We start from the raw sequence: 22,074 nt of genomic DNA on the forward strand, positions 1-22,074 counted from the left end.
ATGTTAGAGTCTCAAAAGGGAAAATGGCATTTCCTGTCACAATTGCACAGAGTATCTTATGTTTGGGTCAAGCATTTGAGCAGTTTATTTATAGGACCTTGTTCATTAGTACTTCCCATTTTCTCTTTACAAGACCTTGCCCAATGATACTGATGAAATGATAAAACTCTTCCCACTCCAGTCTGCTGCAGTCTCCAGATTTTGCTAGTTTTAACAACTTCTTCAACTGCTTTATTCTAGATATTTGTAAAGCAGTAATTGCTTAAATGAACAGTTGATGACCCTGTCTTCTCTTAAGAGAAAAAAATGGGGACTAAAATCCAGAAGTTCAAGGACAGAAAACAACATTAGAGTAGACAAACAGAAAATCAGGCCATGTCTATTTAATAGTAATAAATACAATTACTAATATTTATCGAGTATACTATGTGTAAGACGTGGTACTCAGTTTCTTTATCTGTTTTACCTAATTGAGTAGTTAGGTAAATTCTTTCAGATGAGCAGACTCAGGCTTAAAGAGATCAGCGTCTTGCCCGAGACCCCACAGCTGGGAAGTCTGGATTTCACCTGTGAGGGCTGACTCAGAGCCCACCTGCTCAGCAACCAAACTAAATCTTCTCCCTGGAGGGGCACTGGCCACTCTTTAGGGGAAAGGTGCTTAGAGGAGACCCCTTTAGGCAAGATGAGTAGGGCTGTCATCATCTTGATGGATCTTGATTAAGATAAAAATGAAAAAGCAGTTTATGAGACGGTAAGCTCTATGCACATATCAGGTGTTAAGACCAGTCAGTAGGTTAGCCCTCTTCTGCTTTCATAACAATTCCTTTGTGCTATTGAGAGCTTAGTGGGAACTTCCCCGTACAAGTAAACTACAGAGTTAGCCTAGAACTCATGACAGCAGTTTTCTTCTTACCAACCCTGCTGCCTGCAGCTCTAAAAATCCCTCTGATCCAGATGTCCTGAGTTATCTCAGCTATGGTGAGCTCATGGCAGTAATCTAGGAGTGGTGTCTGGATATCTGGGGCATAGTCTACCAGTTTTATTTAAGCTCTCTTTCTTAGAAAGAAAAGCAGTGATTTCTATGTCATAACCAGAGAACAAGCAGAAAATGAATACTGATAACACAATCACAGGCACGAGGGGAGTGTCTGCAAATAGTTGTTGGGATAAAAGCTTTTTCTTAGCTTTGCCGCTTAGCCTTGTTCTGGGCTTTGAAGGCTCAGCAGACTGTTCCCCCAAGAAATTCTCTGTGTATCCCAAATAAGCCTTTTGAAAGGTACCAGAGAAGCAGCCTAGTCCAGAGCCCAGAGGATTACCCTGACACAGGGGAGCTTTCTTCTGTACCCGAGGCTCTTCTTCTGGGAACTTGGAGGGTGAAAGTGAGCAGGTGACACAAGAATGCATTGCCTGAGGAAAGCCACTGAGATCTAAGGAAATGGAATCTCAAGTCTCCTCTCTGACTAGTTCTGAGAGGGTTTTTGTTAGACTTGGTGGCTGGTGGCCTTGAAGGGCATAGCCTGGAAGTGGGGGGAGGAACGGTGTCTCCAATAAACAGAGTAGAAATCATTAAATATTTCCATAAGGCCAATTATTCTTTCCTTTCTCTTCTCTTTTCCTTCCTTTCTTTCTTTTTAATCACAAATGCCAAGTTAGGATATGTTTTACTTAGGAGAGAAGGCAAGCAACCCCGCCCAGCAGCCCCAGACAAAACATGGGTGAGATCTGTCCCCATTCCCATCAGCGCTAGCCTCCAGAGCCAGAGGTGGGTTCCCCAGCAGTTCAGTGACTCAAGCAATGGGGCACTCACCACTTCCCCTGGGAATCTGGCCCAGGTCTCTGCTGTCTCCGCATTCAAATGTTTTCCCAGCTACTCAGACACAAGTTTCTTTCCTGGGGTCACTGCAGCTTCTTTCCTTGTGCCACATGTTTTGACTCATCTTGGACAGAGATGGGGGAGGGAGGGGACTGGTGGGGCACTCAGCTAGGGTTGTTGTCATCTGCTGCCCCCTCATCCTGAATTGTCAGGTTGGGACCAAAGTCACCACTGTTGCTCTCTCTAGGCTTCACTTAGAGGTTTGGCTCCCCACAACCCATTCTTTAGACGGTAAACTTCCTAGGACAGGAACTGGTCTTGGTCGTCTCTATGTGCTCAACAAAAGTATTCATGTCGTGAACCTCCAGATTCTCCTAGGTTGCATTCTGGAAAGATTGGTGTCTCCTCACAAGGCTTTCCTCTGACCTCCCACAAAGACCCTGACCCCAGAACTGAAGCTTTATTCTGAGGAAGAGCCTATTTGTAATTTGACAAAGTGGATTCAGCCTTTATGCCTCCGTTAGACCAGCTCTCTTCCTTGTCCCCAAAGATAAAGCCTTGAACTAGCTCCCCTTGATGAAGGCAGGTTCCCCCTCCCTTGAACAATTATAGGCCATTCATTTATAGTTGCTGGACCTGGTCTCATAAACACCATTCACTGTGAGGTGAGAAAAGTCACAGTGCACCTCCGGCCCAAGCCAGCACAATTCCAAGGAAGCCTTTCCCTCTAATTAGTGGGGTATTTGCTAAAACAGCTCTTGCTCTCCTCATTGTAAAATCCAGAGGACAATAGCTCCTTATTGCCTAACCAGCATGGTGAGTTCCTGGTCCCATCTATTCCTTGACCCTCCCTGCTGCCCCTGCCCCCACTGAAAGGGGGAGGCTGTCACCTTGTTTGGTTACTAATTAAGAAAAGGCAAAGCCTTTGGTTATTACCGTTGTTCCCCCCCACCCTTCACTAAACTGCATTCAAAGGCCATTTCTTTAGTAGGGTGCCCTCCTACTCATTCAGGGAGGAGACTGGGGTTTTCAGAATGGAAAAGAAAAGGCAGTGGAGGGCAGGTGTTAGAGCTCACTGGCTGCTTTGGGTTGGCCCCTGTTACTAGTTGGAAGGCAGGCCTCAGAGCGCGCTGGCTGCTCTGCTTGGCCCCTGTTACTGGGGTCTGGAGTAGGGTCCCTCAGCTAGAGTTTGACTCTGCCTGCGCCTGGACCTTGGCTAATTCTCTTCACCGTCTTGGGCACCCTCTTGGGCAGCTCACCCAGATGTGAGCTGCCGTAATTTATAACAGGACTTGGCACCTCAATGAAACTTTCAAAACTTTGGTCTGACCTTTTCAGGCTACTAATCCCTTTAGTGACTAAGGGCTGGCTGGTCGTTGCACTTTTCTATGCCTCAGTTTCCCCATTAAAAGTTAGGGGAATAATTTAGTCCTAAATCCATGACAGAAGATTTGAGAGAATGCATTTTCCTCTTGAAACCTTCCTACATCAGACTTCTCAATCCCAGAGATCTGTCTGAGCTGGGTGCTGTAGGAAAAGGGCCCAGGACTAATAGGCAAATGATGGACTTGTAAAGTGTAAAAATGGTTCCCAGATCATTTTGGGGGGGGGGATTCAAAGGAGGAGAAATCGCAGTAAAGTGTATGACGTAAGCGTAAGAGGTAGTGACGTAAAGAGTTACATGGAGAGGTCACCAAGCTCAGCGCCTCTGGCTCCACAGCCCCCTGGGTGGGTGCTCCCGCCAGGATCGTTGGGAGCGGGCTCTTCGGGCGCCCGAAGGGGCTGCTGGCCCTGGTAGGTGCCATGGGTCTTTTCAGAGGCCAGGGGAGAGTTCCGGAGAAGTAGCGGGGCAGGGAAGGAGCCTGAGCGGCGGGGGCTCCCCATCCGCACCCCGCGTGCAGACCCGGGCGGCTAGGCCGAAGGGCAGACGGAGCCCGACGAGTCCGCCCGGAGGCAGGAGGCAGGTGCGGAGGTCACGGTCCCAGAGACTGGGAGGAGCACTCGGGAGGGGTGTCGCGGGCCCGGGCGGTGGGAAGGAGCTAGCCGGGGGCCGGCGCGGCCGCGGGGGGCGGAGAGGAGGCGCGGGAGGCGGGGCGGAGGCGGCGGAGCCCCGGGGATCCACTCGCCCAGCGCCGGCCCCTGCACTCCGAGCCGCGGCTGCCACCCGCCTGGCAGCCAACTTGGGGCCGAAACTTCCTCGGGTCTCGCGCTGGAGAGAAGAGCGCGCAGCGCAAAGACGATCGACGGCGGCGCCCAGGCCAGGCGCCCAGGGCTCAGCGCCTCGCTGCGGCTCGGCCGGGGGCTCCACACCCCCGACCTGCCCCGCTGGCCGAGCCCGAGGGTCCCCGAGAGGCGCAGGGAGCCCTCCCGGCGGCAGGAGGGAGCGCGGACCGCGAGGGCCAGGACTGCCCGGCCGGCTTCCGCGGGCCCCGCGGGGCTGCCCCAGACGCCTCGGAGGGACCCCCGGAGCGCGGCGCGCCGACCCCGCGCCCGGGGCGCGGATGAAGAGTCCGGCGCGGCGGCCCGAGCGGCCCGCGCGCTGAGAGGAGCGGGCAGCGTCTGTCCCGGGCCGTCCCCCGGACCCCCGGGCCGAGCAGAGCGGCGAGCCGGAGCCCGCGGGCCTGACCAGCGGCGGGCCATGCAGGTAAGCGTCCGCGGCGGCTGTGGGAACGAGGAGCTGCGCGGGCCTCCGCCGCCGCCCCCGGCCCGGCCGCCCCAATTGCCGAGAGTTCCCTCGGGCTCCGGTCCCGCTCGGCGCCCAGCGGGCAGGCTGGGTCTGGAGTCTGGGGCCGCGGCGCGGGGCTCCGGAGCGGGCCCTCGCCTCCCGGAGGAGACAGACTGGGGCTCGGCTGCGAGCGGGGATCCGCCGACGGGAAGAGTGGGGGGCAGGGAGTGGCCCCCGGCCGCGCGGGGAACAAAGCTGGGGCGCCGGGCTCTCGAGCGCGCGGAGGGCGCGCTCCCGGCCGGGCAGGTAGGCTGGGGCGGGCTGCTCTCGCCCGGCGCGCGGCTTCGCGGACCCCAGGAGGCGCAGAGCCCCGGCCGTGGGCGCTGCCCGCAGCTGTGGAGCCGCCGGGAGCCCCTCGGGCGCCTCGCTCGCTTTCCCGGGCTTCGTCGGGCCCAGCTGGAACCCTCCTCCGCTTGGGGTGTGCGTCCGGCAGCAAGCAAACTCGGATGAGGACGACATCTGGATTACTTTAACCCGCCAGCAGTGTGAGCGCGGTGCAGGTAAAGCCCTGGGCGCTGGTCGGGTCTGTGTTCTCTCTCCTGCTTCTCTGCCTCCCCATCCCTGCCGTGGGAAAGGTGGGAAGTGACCTCTTTCCCCCATCTTCTTGTGGAGCCTCAGTGGATACTTCTGCATATAGTTTTAAGAGACAGTTTAGTGCGCTTGGAGCAGAATCGGATCTATTTCTTAGGAAGGGAAACTGAGGTGGCTCCAGCCCTGGGTTGATTGATCACTCAGCTGAGTGTGGAGGGGAGGCTCTGCAACTTCCCTTCTTCACTGCTTTTGCCTCCTGGTCGCGTTGGCAACAGCTTTCGGTTGCTACCACGCTGGTTAGAGTTTCAGCCTGGTACCTGGAGAAGGACTCAGGATCAGGTTACCAACCCCCAGAACTACTCCAGTTGCCAAGGAATGTGCCCACTTGCCAGAACCATGATGGGACATCTGTGCCCGTGCTGTCAATGTGGGAGCAGAAAACTCTGGGTCAGCAGGGCAGGATCATGCCCCTGGCCAAATTCCAGCACTCTTGCAGGCTTGCAGTTGGTAGCTTAGAGTCACCCCCTCTGTGGCTGGCCCGTAAGGCAACCGAGCGCCCAGGAAGCAGCAGGCATACCCTCACAAAGCCTGGGGACCCTTTCCCACGCCCAGCTGCTCCTGCGCCCTGATTCACATGTAGAATTCTCATCCGAAGCAAGATGCTCCATCTCAGGCGTAGACCAGGGGAACCGGGCCTAGAGCTTGCACCAGCACACTTGTCTAGACTCAATAAGGAGTCCCGGCAAACACATGGGCTTATTAGAGGTGGAAGGCCAATGGTAGTTTCCTTCCATTACAAAATAGCATCTCTTCTTTCTTTGATCCGCAATATTACTGGTTATAAATAGCAAGAAGGAGGAGGTGTGGCTCCTTTGAAGGAAAGGCATTGCTGAAAGAGAACACTTTTGTGCAGTTGTGAGGGGAGTGATGAAGCCGGGGTCTTCAGGGTGAATACCAGGTCCCGCAGCCCCAGAAGAGAGGCCAGGGCTTCCTCCCCACAAGTAAGGCTGGCGGGACACCAGGGCGGGAGGTGAAGGAAGCAAAGAACCTAAAGTGACTGTATGTGGGCAAATACCCAAGAGTAGCCAAGAGACCCTTTCCCTTTGTTTTCTTTCTCTAGGACAGTCAGCCCAAGGCGTGTGACACTGTGGCATGGGCCGGCCTGCCGGGGAGCTGGGGCTAGTTTTGGAGGAGCTTGCTGGTGCTTTCTATCCGTGAATGTCCTGGCGTCTTTTATGTGTTTGAGTATGAATATGTGAGTGAGGTTGTACCCACGCGTATGTGTTTGCCCAGGGCGTCTAAAACTGGTCTCCTCTTTAGTTCATGTGGTGGTTGTAATAGCTCCAAGTATTTCTTATTGGCTTGAAACAAGCTTTATCTAAAAACTTGTCTGTCTAAAAAGTGTAAGTTATTGCCAGAAAGGCTGGGAGCCATATGCTGTGAACAGAAAAAAATGTGGGCTTGCTCTTCACCTGTGCCTTTCACCCTCCTCTTACTCTGGTGGTAGCTGAAAGATGTTTTTGTTTGCTTGCTCGTCTTCACAGAGGACCAGGCTGGTCTGATGTGATGTTCCCTCCTAGGGCAGTTCTGCTGCTTTCTAGACTGCCACTGCCTGGCATCTTAGCATGGTCTACGTGAAGTGATAGTTCTTGTCTCTGAAATAGAAACCAATAAGTCCGTAGAGCTTTCCTGTCTGCAATCCTGATTTTATTCACTTTGGCTCCTTTCCAAACTGCCTGCTATTTATCTCCTTAACCTTCTAGATAGGTCTTTAGAGTCCACCATCCTTCCAGCCCCACACCTGAGTACGATCCTCAGAGTTTTGTTGTGGTGGTAGTTAGTGGTTGTTTTTGTAATTGCATCAGGTCTCTCAAGACTCAGGACAGCAGTAGATGTTACCCCCCAGAGTGACGAGAGTTCGGGGAGCACCACATAAAGGCGCCTGGGCTGGTTCTGTTGAGCATCTTCAAACTGTCTGCAAGAGTCCAGCAGAGTCCAGCACAGGGGCTGCGCATAGGTACTGTGGCAAAGATGAAAAGGCCTGACAGTTTCCATCTGGGCCACCTTCTGCCCATGTCTGAGGTGCAGCCTGTCTACTCCCCCCAAAATGGCCCAGCTCTGTGGTGCAGCCTGGCTGGACTTTTTTCTTCAAAATGAAATGCCCCCAACTCCACAGAGCAGGTGATTGCCCTGCTCCTACCAGCCCTCTCCACCCCTGGCTGGCTCTGTTTACCTGGCTAAATTTAAACCTCCGCCCCCTCCATCCCAGTTTGACCCAATGGCTCGCGGTCTAGCCACTGGGCTGGCTGCTGCGGCAGCATTTCCTGACTTCTTTCGCCCCTGTGGTTGCAGTTTGGTCTTTTTTGTACTGAATGAATCCTCTTCTAGACTTTCTAAAGTTGGTCTCTGTCCTCACTGCTTCTCCACCCATGTGGCTTTCTTTTCAACTTCTTCCTCCCAGGCGATTTGGAATCTGGTTCGGTACCGAGGGAAGACTCTCTCCCCTGATCCTTTCAGATACAATGCTCCATGCACAGGGGTTTTAGGAAACCTAAGGTCCTCAGGGGCTGTGCTGACTGCAGTCACTGCCCAGTGCCAGTGGCCAGGCTCCCAGCTCCCTTTTGGGTCAGTATGGTGTTGGTGGCAGGGCAGCCCTTAAAGGGGCAAGGCCATTTTCTCAGAAGGTCTTTTGCACCCCAAACTTCCAAGCCTCCCCCAAATGCCCAACCCACCCATATGTTCTGTTCTTTACATCACTGTCTTTTCCTGAGGTTTTGCTGTGGAGGGGGCATATGGTGTGATAGCATCTTTTCTCGTCCTTTTCTATAGAGTTGGATGAGATTGCCAGAGAGGCCCCTTCCAGGTCTAAGATTTTGTCCCCCTTTAACAATTCCAGCTCTTTTAGGTTTGGGAATCGCTCTGCTGTGGCCTAGGCTTGGGTGGGGAGGCAGGCCAGTCAGAGGCGGGGGTGTCCCCACCCGAGTCGGGCCTGTCGCTTTTACAGAGGTCTTGTTTCACAAATTGCGGTCTTAGAGGCAGGGTTTGTGGTCAAGCTGGAGGCTCAGGTTGTGCCCCTGGCTTTGAGCTGAGGCCCGACAGGGGCCTCTGTGGTTAGTCGGCATCCCGGGGCTTATGACGAAGCTCTGTCTCCAGTTTTGGGTGACTTTGGGGGAGGCCCTGGCGTCCAGCGGGTTTACAGTCTCCTCTCATCTGCAGCTTCCTTGGGCCCCAGAAATGCTAACTCCTAGAAGGTTGCCCTTGTCTGACTCATTCATCAAGGATCCAAAGTGGATTTACCAAGGCCTGCGGAATGATAGCTGGGCTTGGGTTAGAAAAGGCGGTGGATTAAAAGTACTTGGTTTACAAACTTTAGACCCCAAAGGTCACTTTAGAGTTATCTGCAAATGTTCAATCATTAAATTTGCTCTGGGGAAGTGAAAAAGATAACATAAAAGTGTAAAATGACCAAGCTCTTCTAATGCCTGCTCGAGGTTATACTGTTGCCTGCTACTGGCTGTCCCCTCTCCTCTTAAGGTCCAGGGTTTAAAACAAGTAGCCACAGAGCAGCCCCGAGCTGGTGTCATACCTGCGTTGTGGCCTGTCCCAGGTCTGAACCAGGATTCACGTTTTCCCTGGACTTAACCTGTGGATAGACTCGGGCAAGAGGCTGGCATCTCTACCCCATGGATCTCACTGGCAAATACGCCCTGGTGGTGGGAGGATTTTATTGCTCTGGAAGCTTAGAGCACAGCTGAGTCCTAGTCACAGACTCTCCTCTAAGATGATAGACCTCACCTGCACTTGTGGAGAAGTTTCTCCTGGGAAAATTTTGAGTGATGAATTTCTAAATACTTCATAGAAATCTTGTCCAGGGTTGAGACCTGAAATCAAGGTGGTTAAATCTTTGGAGAGATGTCGTATGCTTATTGTAAGTCACACTGCAGAGCAAGAGCTGGTGAGTGAGGAGAGGCACTCCGAACTGTACCGTCCAGAAATGCGCTGAGGCAGGAGGCAGCAGAAACTAAGACAGCGGAGGCCAAAACGAGCGCTTCTGAGACAGACGTGTCTCCTGTGAAGGCAGGGCAGGTTCCCTGACTTCTCTGTGCCCCAGTTTCCTTATTTACAAACGGGAAATGGCAGCTTTATGTCTTTCCCATCTGGTTGCTGTGAGGATTAGCATATGGAAAGCACTTAGACCTACCTGGAACTTCTGAGCATCAGCTTTTGTGACGACACTGAGGAGGGTCTCCTGGCAGGGTAGTTCCAACTCCTTGGCACTCTGCCCTGAACCTGCTCTGCGCTGGAAGATGGAGGCCACACCATGTGGGACGTGGCCTGCTGCTTATATCAGCTTGTGTCGTCACTTCTCAGAGGAAAGGACGCTCACAGATACCAACTGCGTCCAATCAGGCAGAGAAGTCATTTTAATCATTATATGGTGTGAATAGAGGTTTGTGGGCTGATGGGGAGAGAATAGATATTCAGTGTTGGCTGTCGTGAAGGGAAGGAAAAGAGACGCTCTGGACAGGAGTGTTGGAGTCTGATGCGGATCTGTGCAGTTGAGAGCTGTGCATGTCTCTGACGGAGAAGGAGGGTCCTGCTGACCCCATCCCACACGCAGCTGTTGTTTTCCTAGGCAAATGGTGATACTTTCCCTGTATTTGGAAATCACTCTCAAAATCTTAGCTTGTTGTATTTCCTGTGCTTAGAAAAGTAACTTCTGTGAAGTCATATCTAAAATCAGCTTTAGGTAGGTGTGTCTGGCCCTGTGAAGCAGACCAGTGTGCTGGTGAAGAGGTCTGAGGGAGCAGGTAGCAGAAGGGAGGGAGGGAGAGGGCTTAAAATGCGAAAGAGAGCCAGGGAGTACCACGAGGTGGACTTGCAAGGGCACTCCACTCGGGGCAGCTGACTTTGGGTTGAGTCACAGAGTCAGCCCCACCACAGCCCCAGGCGTCCGGCTGGGCTGTCAGGAACCTCCATTAGTGCCCTTGTAGCTTGTTGAGCAGGGGACCCCCGCTGATGAGTGAAACCCCCTGCCTCCCCCGACATAGGCCCTATTCCAGTGGAGATGGGTGCCACATCTAGGGGGTTAGGTCAGTTCCTTTAACTTGTCAGGGCCCAGGACACCCGGCCCCAGCATTGCTCCAACCTAACCCCCCAGCTTCTCTAAGGCATGGAAGTTCTGAGCCATTACACACTAAGCCACATCTCACGATTCTCTTCCCTGCACATTTTGTGTCTCATTCCTCATGTTAACAGGGAGTTGTCACACTTCCCCAAGAATACCCTCTTTACCTTCACTGCAGCTTAACAGCCCAGACTTGGCACCCTCGTCCACCCAGCCCTGCACAGCCTACCTTCTGCCTCCCTCTCCAAGCCCATCTGTGCCACGCTCTTTGACGGCCAACACACGGCCTCCCTGCAGTTGTGAGAACACTGCTGCCCCTTTACACTGTCCTCCTTCTGCCAGGATCTTTCCTGCTCAGCTCTGTGCTGGGCCCCTCCCCGTCATCGTTCAGATCTCAGCCTCTCAAAGAGGCCCTGCCCAGGGAGTGGCTGCCAGCCCCAGCCCCAGGCGCTGTCTATTGCTGTCTGATTCCCCTGGAGCCCTTACCACCATCTGTAGCTCGCTCTCTCGTTTGTTTATCAGCACACTGGTGAATGTCTGCCTCCTAAACTATCTTTGTCTTGTTCTCCACTCCTCAGCTAAGACAGTGTCTGATCAGCATCTGTTATTGCTGACCTTAGGAAGTGAACTTTGTAATTGTAGAGGATGTTCTTTGCTAGAATAGGCCCATTTTGCCCAAGAAGTATACCATCCTTAATGATTTCTGATAATGATTGAATTATTCATATAACAAATATTGATTTAGGCATGCCCTGGGTGTTGTGGTTATAAGACATAGTTCTTAAACTTGAGGAACTTTTGTTCTAGTAACTTCTACTGCAGACAGATGGCAATTGTACAGTATTCTAAAACCTCCGAGTCTTTGAGTCCCCCTACCTTGTGGCTACGCCCCATCTTGCGATGGTGCACATCGAAGGTGGTTTGGGAGGAGGCATTGAGCAAAGTGCAGTGTAGAGTGGAAATGAAAAGGACCAGGGAGCCGATGAAGCTGTCCAGGCCCAGCAGTAGATCCATGAAGCAGCGCTGAGCCGCCCTCTCGCTCAGGCTGGGTCCTCAGGTGCTGCTGTTGCTAATACAGTCCATTTCACTCGGGTGTGCGCTCAGATTGGAAAGTGGTGAACCACTGGCTTAGGAGTTCCATGAGTGCCCTAACCCCGACACCCTGCGTTGCTGGCCCTTGGTCCTTTGTTGAATGGAACAGTGAGTATCCACTTCACTGTGCCCTCATTCCAGACCGTGGACACCATCTCCTACCTATCTCTTTGGTCCCAGGTTGCGCAGGGCCAGTATCCAGTAAGGCCTTATTGAATATAATTTGAAAAGAACTAATAGGAAAAAGGTTTCTAGTTGCCACGGGTGGTTGCAGTGTTACCTCCTCTTTCATGCAAGATCTCCCTTGGCTGCACAGGCACCTCCCTCTCCTAGTTTCCCTCCTCCCTCATTGGCTGCAGCTTTCCTGATTTTATCTCCTGGGGATTCTACTCTATATACATAAAGATGGTCAATGACAGGCCACTTATCAGCCCATAAGATGATAATGCTGTATTTTGCCTTGTACCTTTTCTTTTTTTTTTCTTTTTTTGAGACTTACTCTTTTACCCAGGCTAGAGTGCCATGGCATCAACCTAGCTCACATCAACCTCAAACTCCTGGGTTCAAGCCATCCTCCTGAATAGCTGAGACTACAGGTGCCTATGACAATACCCAGCTATTTCCTTTTCTTTTTTCTTTCTTTTCTTTCTTTTTTTTTTTTTGAGACAGAGTCTCTCTATGTTGCCCTTGGTAGAGTGCTGTGGCATCACAGCTCACAGCAACCTCCAACTCTTGGGCTTAAGCGATGCTCTTGCCTCAGCCTCCCAAGTAGCTGGGACTACAGATGCCCACCACAACACCTGGCTATTTTTTTTGTTGCAGTTGTCATTGTTGTTTAGCAGGCCCAACCGGGCTCAAACCCCCCAGCCTCAGTGTATGAACCCGCCAGCCTCAGTGTATGTGGCTGGTGCCCTACTCAGTGAGCTACGACCACCGAGCCTATTTTTTTTTTTTTTTCTATTTTTAGTAGAGACAGGTCTCACTCTTTTTCAGGCTGGTCTTGAACCCCTGAGCTCAATCAATCCTCCTGCCTCAGCTTCCCAGAGTGCTAGGATTACAGGAGTGAGCTACCGTGCCCTCTGTGACCTCACCAGGCATGTTACCAAACGTCCTACCATGCACAGAACTGCCTCCTCAGCTAGAGTTATTGGGTCCAAAATACCTGCAGTGCTGAGGATGAGAAACCTGACTTGGGAACAACCTTAGGGAAACAAAAGTCATGAAGTATAATGTTCACCATGCTGCTGGTGAACCAAACAGGCAAAGAATCCACAGAGGCCACTGTGCACAAGCTACAGCTCCCACGTGTCACAGCATGTGGGCTCCCTCCTGTCCCAGGCTCATTCCTGCCTCAGGCCCTGCCCCCTGCGGTGCCTTCTGCTTGGACTGTTCTTCCTTCTTCCCCTCCCTCCCTCACCTTCCTCAGATGGTTCCTCAAATAATCACCCCCACGAGGTCTCCTGGGACTTTCTTATATAAATTGCAACCTCCTGCCATTTTCCAGCCTTCCTCTCCAATGTATTTCTCTTTGTCATACCATGAAGCATACAGATACTTTCTATCACTTACTGGTCCCATGTCTGCTTCCCCTGCTAGAATAGAAATACCGTGAGGGCAGGAACTCTTGTCTGTTTGGTTCACAGTGTGTCTTTAGCACATAGAACAATGCTTGACACACGGTGGGTGCTCAGTAAACATTTGCTGAAGGAACTAAATGGAGACCAGGCAGGTGTCTCATAGGAGAAGCAGGTGGACCTTCTCTGCTCTGTTGCTCCCTGCCCCTCCTGGCTTCCCCTTCACTGGACCAGAGAATATGTGACCCAAGGACATAGCTCTATTAGTCACAACTCATGAAAGTAAGACATGTTCACTGAAAAACATTGAATTTTCATTGAAAATATGAAGAAAAATGATAATTTCAAGCTATTATTTTGGCCCATTCCTTTTCAGTCTTTTCTGCACACATATGTATAAGCGTGTGTGTTTCTTCACCTGCTGGGTGGGTGGTGACACCTTGCAGGTAAGAACCACGCCTGTTCTCTCCCCTTATCTGTTTCCAGGGCACGTCTTGGAGCCTGGTGTAATCAGGAGCTGTAGCTTGTGCAGAGCCGGCCCTGGGGGTTCTCTGTCTTTCTGGTTCACCAGCTGCTTGGTGAGCATTGTATCTTTACCATTTTTGTTTCCCTAAGGTTGTTCCCAGGTCACAGTTCTCATCCTCAGCACTGTGAGTATTTTGGACCAATAACTCTTGTTGAGGAGGGTGTTCTGTGCGTGGTAGAATGTCTGGTAACATCCCTGGCGTCTGCCCACTTGGTTCCTCTGGCACCTCTGTCCCAGGGACAATAGCCAAAAATGTCTCTAGATATCATCAAATGTCCCCTAGGGGGAAAGACAGAGACAGAATTGCCCCTGGCTGAGGATACCGTTCTAAAATATCTCTATTTTTTTCCTGACAGTCTTCCCTTAAATCCTGTGGAGTCCTTATTCGTTTTACATCCTATTTCCACACTATTGCTCAAGTGTAGACCCTTGTGGAACAGATGTGAATTATGGTAGCAGCTTTCTCACCAGCTGTCTCTCCCCTGTTCCCCCCCCATAAGGCCATCTCTCCCCTGTTCCCACATGACTTGTGCTGCAGCCATCCTGGTCACTAAATCAGGTCCCCAGAGTGGGTGAGGTGTCCCATAGTAGAAGAGATTTATTTACTGTGTCATGTAAATAGAATATCAGCCTCCAGAGGTCAGCTGTGTCTAGCAGTGATTTCCAAGCTTTCCCAAGTCTTTGCCCTCCGTGCTTTCTGTTCTTTCCCCAGTGAAGGTGGCTTTCAGGGTCAGATGGACTTGGGTTTGAGTACTAAATAGACACTCACAATCAGATTGACCTTACTGTGGCTAGGTAGGCTTTCTAGGCTCTGTTTTCTTCACCTTTAAGCAGGGATAATCACACACAACCCCTGAAGTTATTTTGAGAGTTAAAGGTGATGATCTATGTGAATTGGGGCAATGTCTGACACACAGTAGGTACTCACTCAGTGTCCCCATTCTTCTTTAATTCTTCATAGAAAAAAAGTGAAAATGTCAAGAAATTGTCAGTTAGATGCTCAGATATCTACTTAGGTTGGTCAAGAATATTTGATTATTTTATCATTTGGTTTGTCAACTGGGGAGAAAAAAAAGAGACCCGAAAATTCACTTATATAATAGCAACTTTTACCAAAGTGCATGTTCTTGGAATCTTCCTGGAAGAAGCTCCCAGTCTGACATGTGGGTTGCTGGATGGCAGAAGTGGTCCTTCTTCATTTCTGTCCTCTTCCCACTGACAATCTTAGCACTTAGCATTGTTGCTACTCAATCATATTGACAAAGTGATGAGCTAGGGACTTCTAAAAAGATTGTAATCCCCCATTTGAGAAAGCTAAATGTGATGTAATTTTTTTTTTTTTTAAGACACAGTCTCACTCTCTCCCCCTGGGTAGAGTGCTGTGATGTCATAGCTCACAGCAACTTCAAATTCTTGAGCTCAAACGATCCTCTTGCCTCAGCCTCCCAAGTAGCTGGGACTACAGGCACCTGCCACAACACTCAGCTATTTTTAGAGACAGGGTCTTGCTCTTGCTCAGGCAGGTCTCAAACTCCTGAGCTCAGGCAATCTACCTGCCTTGGCCTCCCAGAGTGCTAGAATTATAGGTGTGAGCCATTGCGCCCAACCGAGAAAGCTGGTCTTGAATTAACATATTTTATCAAAACTAAGACACATTTTAACATATCTGAGATCTGGATGCATCTCAGAATCAATATCATATGATAGATTAATGGGGAGTAGTTTTCTTTCTTAGTGATAATGGTGTATTTTCAAATCAGTGTCATCTTAGAATTGTTGAAATACAGTAATTGATCACTGTTTGTGAGGATGAGCTATTGCCATCTCATGCCTACCTTGGTTTTCCCTTGGAAATATGCTTCTGATTTTTGCCAAAGAGAATATTTAGAGTGTCACCTTTGTGTTGAATGTTTACTGACTAAAAGTTAAAACTGAGAGAGGAATTCTAGGTAAGACCAGACTTCGTGGCCTGGGGATTCTGATATTTGAGGATGCTGACCTCCTGAAGCCACCTGGGAGTTAGAAGTCTGGGAGGAGTTTGAGACCAGCCTGAACAGGCACAAGACTCTGCCTCTACTAAAAATAGAAAAATTAGAGGAGAACAATCCAAAATGGCGGCCGAGTAACAGCTTCCCTGCAACAGGGCACAGTGAGTCTGGGGAGATAAGACTCCGGGCATCTCTGGCTGGTGGGATCTGCCTATATCATCCCTTTGAGGATACAGGGAGTCAGCAAGGGACTTCTGGACCCCAAGAGGAGGACAAAAACTGTGGAAAACTGGTAGGTGGTTGCGTGTGTTCAAGCGACCTAATCCTGCCGGCAGCTGTAGGAACAAGCAGCAGTGAGACTGCAAACTGGAAAGGCCTTACCTGTGAACTATTTCAGTGTTTTTGGACTTGGCACTCAGTTGAACTGCCTTGGGGAGAGCTTGAGCAGGAGTGTGGAGAACTCTGGGCATTGTCTAGGGCCCCAGACTGAGCCACTGAGCCAGATGGAGCTAATAGTGTTCGGCTGTGGGCCACAGGGAGCCATTGTGAAAGAACTGCCTGGGCAAGCTCCGCCCTCAGGGTCACAGAGCAAGGATCAGGCGGGAGCTAGTAACCTAGTGACTGAACAGCCTAAAGAGCAGGGACTGAGCTGCTTACAGCCTTAACCCTCAGGGGCAGAATGAGACCAGTTTTGGCACACTGGAGCCTCAGGCTGTTGCCCTGGGTAGAGTGCCGTGGTGTCACAGCTCATAGCAACCTCAAACTCCTGGCCTTGGCGCTGCCCGGAACTCCATAAGAGCTGCGCCGCGACCCCTGACCCGCGCCCCGCGCCCACTGAGCCTCCGCATGCCCTGACCCAGAACTGCAGGAGCTGCGCAACCCTGCGTCCTCCCTCCTGTACCCTCCCTGCCTCCACACTGGCCCGCTCATCTGGCCAGGGACTCTGGTAGCCGCGTGCCCTCTGGAGCCCTCCCTGCCTCTGCGCAGAGCTCTTCTCCTGGCCAGAGACTGCTGGAGCCTTGGGCTGTCTGTGCCAAAGTCACTGGGCACCAGGCACTCCCAGAACCATGCGCACCACCTCCTGCCATGTTGCTGGATCTGGGTATGTCACACTCCGGAGCTGCTTCCACAACCAGAACTCCCTGGCTGGGGCAGCCCCAGAGGAACTACACAGGGTCACTTGCTACAAAGATCAGACAATAATAGAGTAAGCCTGCTGTGGTCTAATCTTGGAGAGATACCTCCCCAACTCTGAGGATGGCCAGAGGCAATGGTGAAAACAATCATGAGGTGAAATCAACAGAAAAACTCTGGCAATATGAATAATCAGAGTAGATCAACTCCCCCAAGGATCAATGGGGCAGACACAGCACAAGATCCTATGCACAAACAAATAGCTGAGATGTCAGAAATCGAATTCAGAATCTATATAGCAAATAAGATCGAATTAGAATTCCAAGCAGTAACCCAAAAGATATCTCAAGAATTCAACAAATTCAAAGACCAAATGACCAAAGATTTTGACACATTGTGACAAGACGTTGTAGCCCTCAAAGATCTGAGAAACACAGTAGGATCCCTCAGTAACACAATGGAGCAAGCAGAAGAAAGAATTTCTGACATTGAAGACAAAGCTTTAGAACACTCCCAAACTCTCAAAGAGGAAGAGAAATAGAGGGCAAAAACAGATCACTCTTTCAGAGACCTCTGGGATAATTCGAAGACAACCAATATTCGTCCTATAGGGATCCCTGAAAGCGATGAAGTGGTTTCACAAGGCACAGAGTCTCTTCTCCATGAGATTATCTCTCCAGACATGCCAAGAGATTCTGAAATTCAGATAGCAGACAGTTTCAGAACTCCAGCACGACTCAACCCAAATAAGACATCCCCCAGACACATCATAATCAATTTTACTAAAGTTAATATGAAGGAGAAAATTCTGAAAGCAGCCAGATGAAAGAAAACCATCACCTACAAGGGGAAGAATATTAGAATAACTGCAGATCTCTCTGCTGAACCCTTTCAAGCTAGAAGAAGATGGTCATCAACTTTTAATCTCCTAAAACAAAATTAACTTTCCACCCAGGATCTTGTACCCAGCTAAACTGAGTTTCATTTATGATGGAGAAATTAAATACTTCGATGATATTCACATGTTGAAGAAATTTGCCATAACTAAACCAGCTCTCCAGGATATTCTCAGACCTATCCTCCATAAAGACCAGCACAAGTGTAATCCTACACCACAAAAGTAAACCCACCCAGAAAATTTTGATCAAATTCCAACTTCCACAGTTGCAAAAGGATTAAAAATGTCCACCAGACTCTCGAAAGGCTTATCAATATTCTCAATTAATGTGAATGGTTTAAATGTGAATGGTTTAAATTGTCCTCTGAAGAGGCACAGGTTGGCTGAATACAAAAACTCAAGCCAGATATCTGCTGCATACAAGAATCGCATCTGACATTAAAAGACAAATATAGATTCAAGGTGAAGGGATGGTCATCTATACTCCAGGCAAATGGAAAGCAGAAAAAAGCAGGCGTTGCAATCCTGTTTGCAGACTCAATAGACTTTAAATCAACCAAAATAAGGAAGGATAAGGATGGACACTTCATATTTGTTAAAGGTAATACTCAATATGATGAGATTTCAATTATTAATATTATGCACCCAAGCAGAATGCACCTTAATTTATAAGAGAAACTCTAACAGACATGAGCAACTTGATTTCCTCCAGTTCCTTAGTAGTTGGAGATTTTAACACCCATTTAGCAGTGCTGGATAGATCCTCCAAAAAGAAGCTAAGCAAAGAAATTTTAGATTTAAACTTAACCATTCAACATCTGGACTTGACATCTACAGAACATTGCATCCCAACAAAACTGAATACACATTCTTCTCATCAGCTCACAGAACATACTCCAAAAATTGACCAATCCTAGGCCACAAATCTAACATCAGCAAATTTAAAAAAATAGAAATTATTCCTTGCATCTTCTCAGACCATCATGGAATAAAAGTTGAACTCAATAACAACAGGAACCTGCATACCCATACAAAAACATGGAAGCTAAACAACCTTATGCTGAAGGATAGATGGGTTATAGATGAGATTAAGTAGGAAATCACCAAATTTTTGGAACAAAACAACAATCAAAACACGAATTACCAGAACCTCTGGAATACTGCAAAGGCAGTCCTAAGAGGGAAATTTGTAGCACTGCTCAAGAAATGGAAAACAAAAAGAAAAAGAAAACGGAAAGAGAGAAAGTTAATAAAAAAAAAATCAGAGCAGAATTAAATGAAATTAAAAACAAAAGAATTATACAATAGATCAATAAAGCCAAAAGTTGGTTTTTTGAAAAGATCAATAAAATAGATAAACCTTTGGCTAACCTAACCAGGAAAAAAAGAGTAAAATCTCTAGTTTCATCAATCAGAAATGATAACAATGAAATAACAACAGACCCCTCAGAAATTCAAAAAATTCTTAACAAATAGTACAAGAAACTCTACTCTCAGAAATATGAAAATCTGAAAGAAATCAACCAATACCTGGAATTACGCCACCTACCAAGACTTAGCCAGAATGAAGTGGAAATGTTGAATAGGCCTATATCAAGTTCTGAAATAGCATCAACTATACAAAATCTCCCTAAAAAGAAAAGCCCAGGACCAGATGGCTTTATGTCAGAATTCTACCAAACCTTTAAAGAAGAACTAGTACCTATATTAGTAAACCTCTTCCAAAATATAGAAAAAGAAGGAATATTACCCAACACATTCTATGAAGCAAACATCACCTTGATCCCCAAACCAGGGAAAGACCCAACAAGAAAAGAAAATTATAAACCAATATCACTTATGAATATTAATGCTAAAATACTCAATAAGATCCTAACAAACAGAATCCAACAACATATCAAAAAAATTATACACCACAACTAAGTGGGATTTATCCCAGGGTCTCAAGGCTGGTTCAATATATGTAAATCTATAAATGTAATTCAGCACATAAACTAAAAAATAAAGACCATATGATTCTTTCAATTGATACAGAAAAAGCTTTTGATAATATCCAGCATCCTTTCATGATCAGAGCACTTAAAAAAATTGGTATAGAAGGGACATTTCTTAAACTGATAGAGGCCATCTACAGCAAACCCACAACCAATATCGTATTGAATGGAGTTAAATTGAAATCATTTCCACTTAGATCAGGAACCAGGCAAGGTTGCCCATTGTCTCCATTGCTCTTTAACATTGTAATGGAAGTTTTAGCCATTGCAATTAGGGAAGAAAAAGCGATCAAGGGTATCCACATAGGGTCAGAAGAGATCAAACTTTCGCTCTTCGCAGATGATATGATCGTGTATCTATAAAACACTAGGGATTCTACTACAAAACTTTTAGAAGTGATCAAGGAATACAGCAATGTCTCAGGCTACAAAATCAACACCCATAAATCTGTAGCCTTTACATATACCAACAATAACCAAGCCGAAAAAACAGTCAAGGACTCTGTTCCTTTCACAGTAGTGCCAAAGAAGATGAAATATTTGGGAGTATACCTAACAAAGGACGTGAAAGATCTCTACAAAGAGAGCTATGAAACTTTAAGAAAAGAGGGCAGCGCCTGTGGCTCAAGGAGTAGGGTGCCGGTCCCATATGCCAGAGGTGGCGGGTTCAAACCTAGCCCCGGCCAAAAACCACAAAAAAAAATAAATAAATAAAGAGAAATAGCTGAAAATGTTAACAAATGGAAAAACATACCATGCTCATGGCTGGGAAGAATCAACATTATTAAAATGTCTATACTACCCAAAGAAACATAATTTTTATGCAATTCTTATTAAAGCTCCATTGTCATATTTTAAAGATCTTGAAAAAATAATACTTTGTTTTATATGGAATCAGTAAAAACCTCGAATAGCCAAGACATTACTCAGAAATAGAAACACAGCAGGAGGAATCATGCTACCAGACCTGAGACTGTACTATAAATGGATAGTGATCAAAACAGCATGGTAGTGGCCCCAAAACAGAGAAATAGATGTCTGGAACAGAATAGAGAACTAAGAGATGAATCCAGCTACTTACCGTTATTTGATCTTTGACAAGCCAATTAAAAACATTCAGGGGGGAAAAGATTTCCTATTTAACAAATGGTGCTGGGTGAACTGGCTGGCAACCTGTAGAAGATTAAAACTGGACCCACACCTTTCATCAATAACTAAAATAGACTCTCACAGGATAAAAGATTTAAACTTAAGACATGAAACCATAAAAATACTTGAAGAAAGTGCAGGGAAAACTTTTGAAGGAATCGGCCTGGGTGAATATTTTATGAGGAGGACTCCCCAGGCAATTGAAGCAATACCAAAAATACATTACTGGGACCTGATCAAACTAGAAAGCTTCTGCACAGCCAAGAACATAGTAAGTAAAGCAAGCAGACAGCCCTCAGAATGGGAGAAAATATTTGCAGGTTATATTTCCGATAAAGGCCTAACAACCAGAATCCACAGAGAACTCAAGCATATTAGCAAGAAAAGAACACGTGACCCTTTCTCAGGGTGGGCAAGGGACTTGAAGAGAAACTTCTCTAAAGAAGACAGATGCATGATCTACAAACACATGGAAAAAAGCTCATCATCCTTAATCATCAGAGAAATGCAAATCAAAACTACTTTGAGAAATCACCTAACCCCAGTAAGAGTAGCCCACATAACAAAATCCCCAAACCAGAGATGTTGGCGTGGATGTGGAGAAAAGGGCACACTTCCACACTGCTGGTGGGAATGCACACTAATACGTTCCTTCTGGAAGGATGTTTGGAGAATACTTAGAGACCTAAAAATAGACCTGCCATTTGATCCTATAATTCCTTTGCTAGGTTTATACCCAGAAGACCAAAAACCACAATATAACAAAGACATCTGTACCAGAATGTTTATTGCAGCCCAATTCATAATTGCTAAGTCATGGAAGAAGCCCAAGTGCCCATCGACCCACGAATGGACTTGCAAATTGTGGTACATGTATACCATGGAATATTATGCAGCCTTTAAGAAAGATGGAGACTTTACCTCTTTCATGTTTACATGGATGGAGCTGGAACATATTCTTCTTAGCAAAGTATCTCAGGAATGGAAGAAAAAGTATCCAATGTACTCAGCCCTCCTATGAAGCTAAATTATAGCTTTTCACAAGACTATGAGGAAAGGGCCAAGGAATGGGAAGGGAGGAGGGAGGTTAGGGTGGAAGGAGGGTAAAGGGTGGGGCCACACCTACGGTGCATCTTAGAATGGGTACAGGTGAAACTTACTAAAGGCAGAATACAAATGTCTACATACAATAACTAAGAAAATGCCATGAAGGCTATGTTGAACAGTTTGACGAGAATATTTCAGATTGTATATGTAACCAGCACGTTGTACCCCTTGATCGCACTAATGTACACAGCTATGATTTAACAATAAAAAAAGAAAAAGAAGTCTGGGACTTCCATTCCTGCACTAACTGTGATCTCAGGCAAATGCATTAACCACTACCAGTCCCCCTTTCCTCATTTGTAAATGTGACCTCATGATGTGACCTCACCTTGTCCTCAACAATCTCACAGAGTTTTTGTTAGGATCAAGTTGAGATGTGTAGGAAAGTGGTTTATAACCAACGTCAGCTGCTGTT

At 48.0% G+C, this 22,074-nt stretch overlaps 1 protein-coding gene and 1 pseudogene across 2 annotated transcripts in view; one reads left to right on the top strand and one right to left on the bottom strand.

Annotated features, from left to right (window-relative positions):
• Positions 1-3,697, bottom strand: part of LOC128561968 (YEATS domain-containing protein 4-like) — a 29,091-nt pseudogene extending 25,394 nt beyond the window's left edge.
• Positions 3,513-22,074, top strand: part of WNT5B (Wnt family member 5B) — a 119,263-nt gene continuing 100,701 nt past the window's right edge. The window contains exon 1 of one of the 2 annotated variants that reach the window (XM_053556844.1): positions 3,513-3,607. Coding sequence is in view for 1 of the 2 variants with exons in the window: in XM_053556843.1 (XP_053412818.1) it covers positions 4,452-4,457 (6 nt within the window). In the remaining variant the exon portion in view is untranslated. Of the gene's footprint in view, positions 3,608-4,167; positions 4,458-22,074 lie in introns of those variants that run through there. The other variant, XM_053556843.1, reaches the window with a different exon arrangement.

This window comes from Nycticebus coucang, chromosome 12, assembly GCF_027406575.1.
Source record: "Nycticebus coucang isolate mNycCou1 chromosome 12, mNycCou1.pri, whole genome shotgun sequence".
In the NCBI taxonomy this organism is placed as follows: Eukaryota; Metazoa; Chordata; class Mammalia; order Primates; family Lorisidae; genus Nycticebus; species Nycticebus coucang.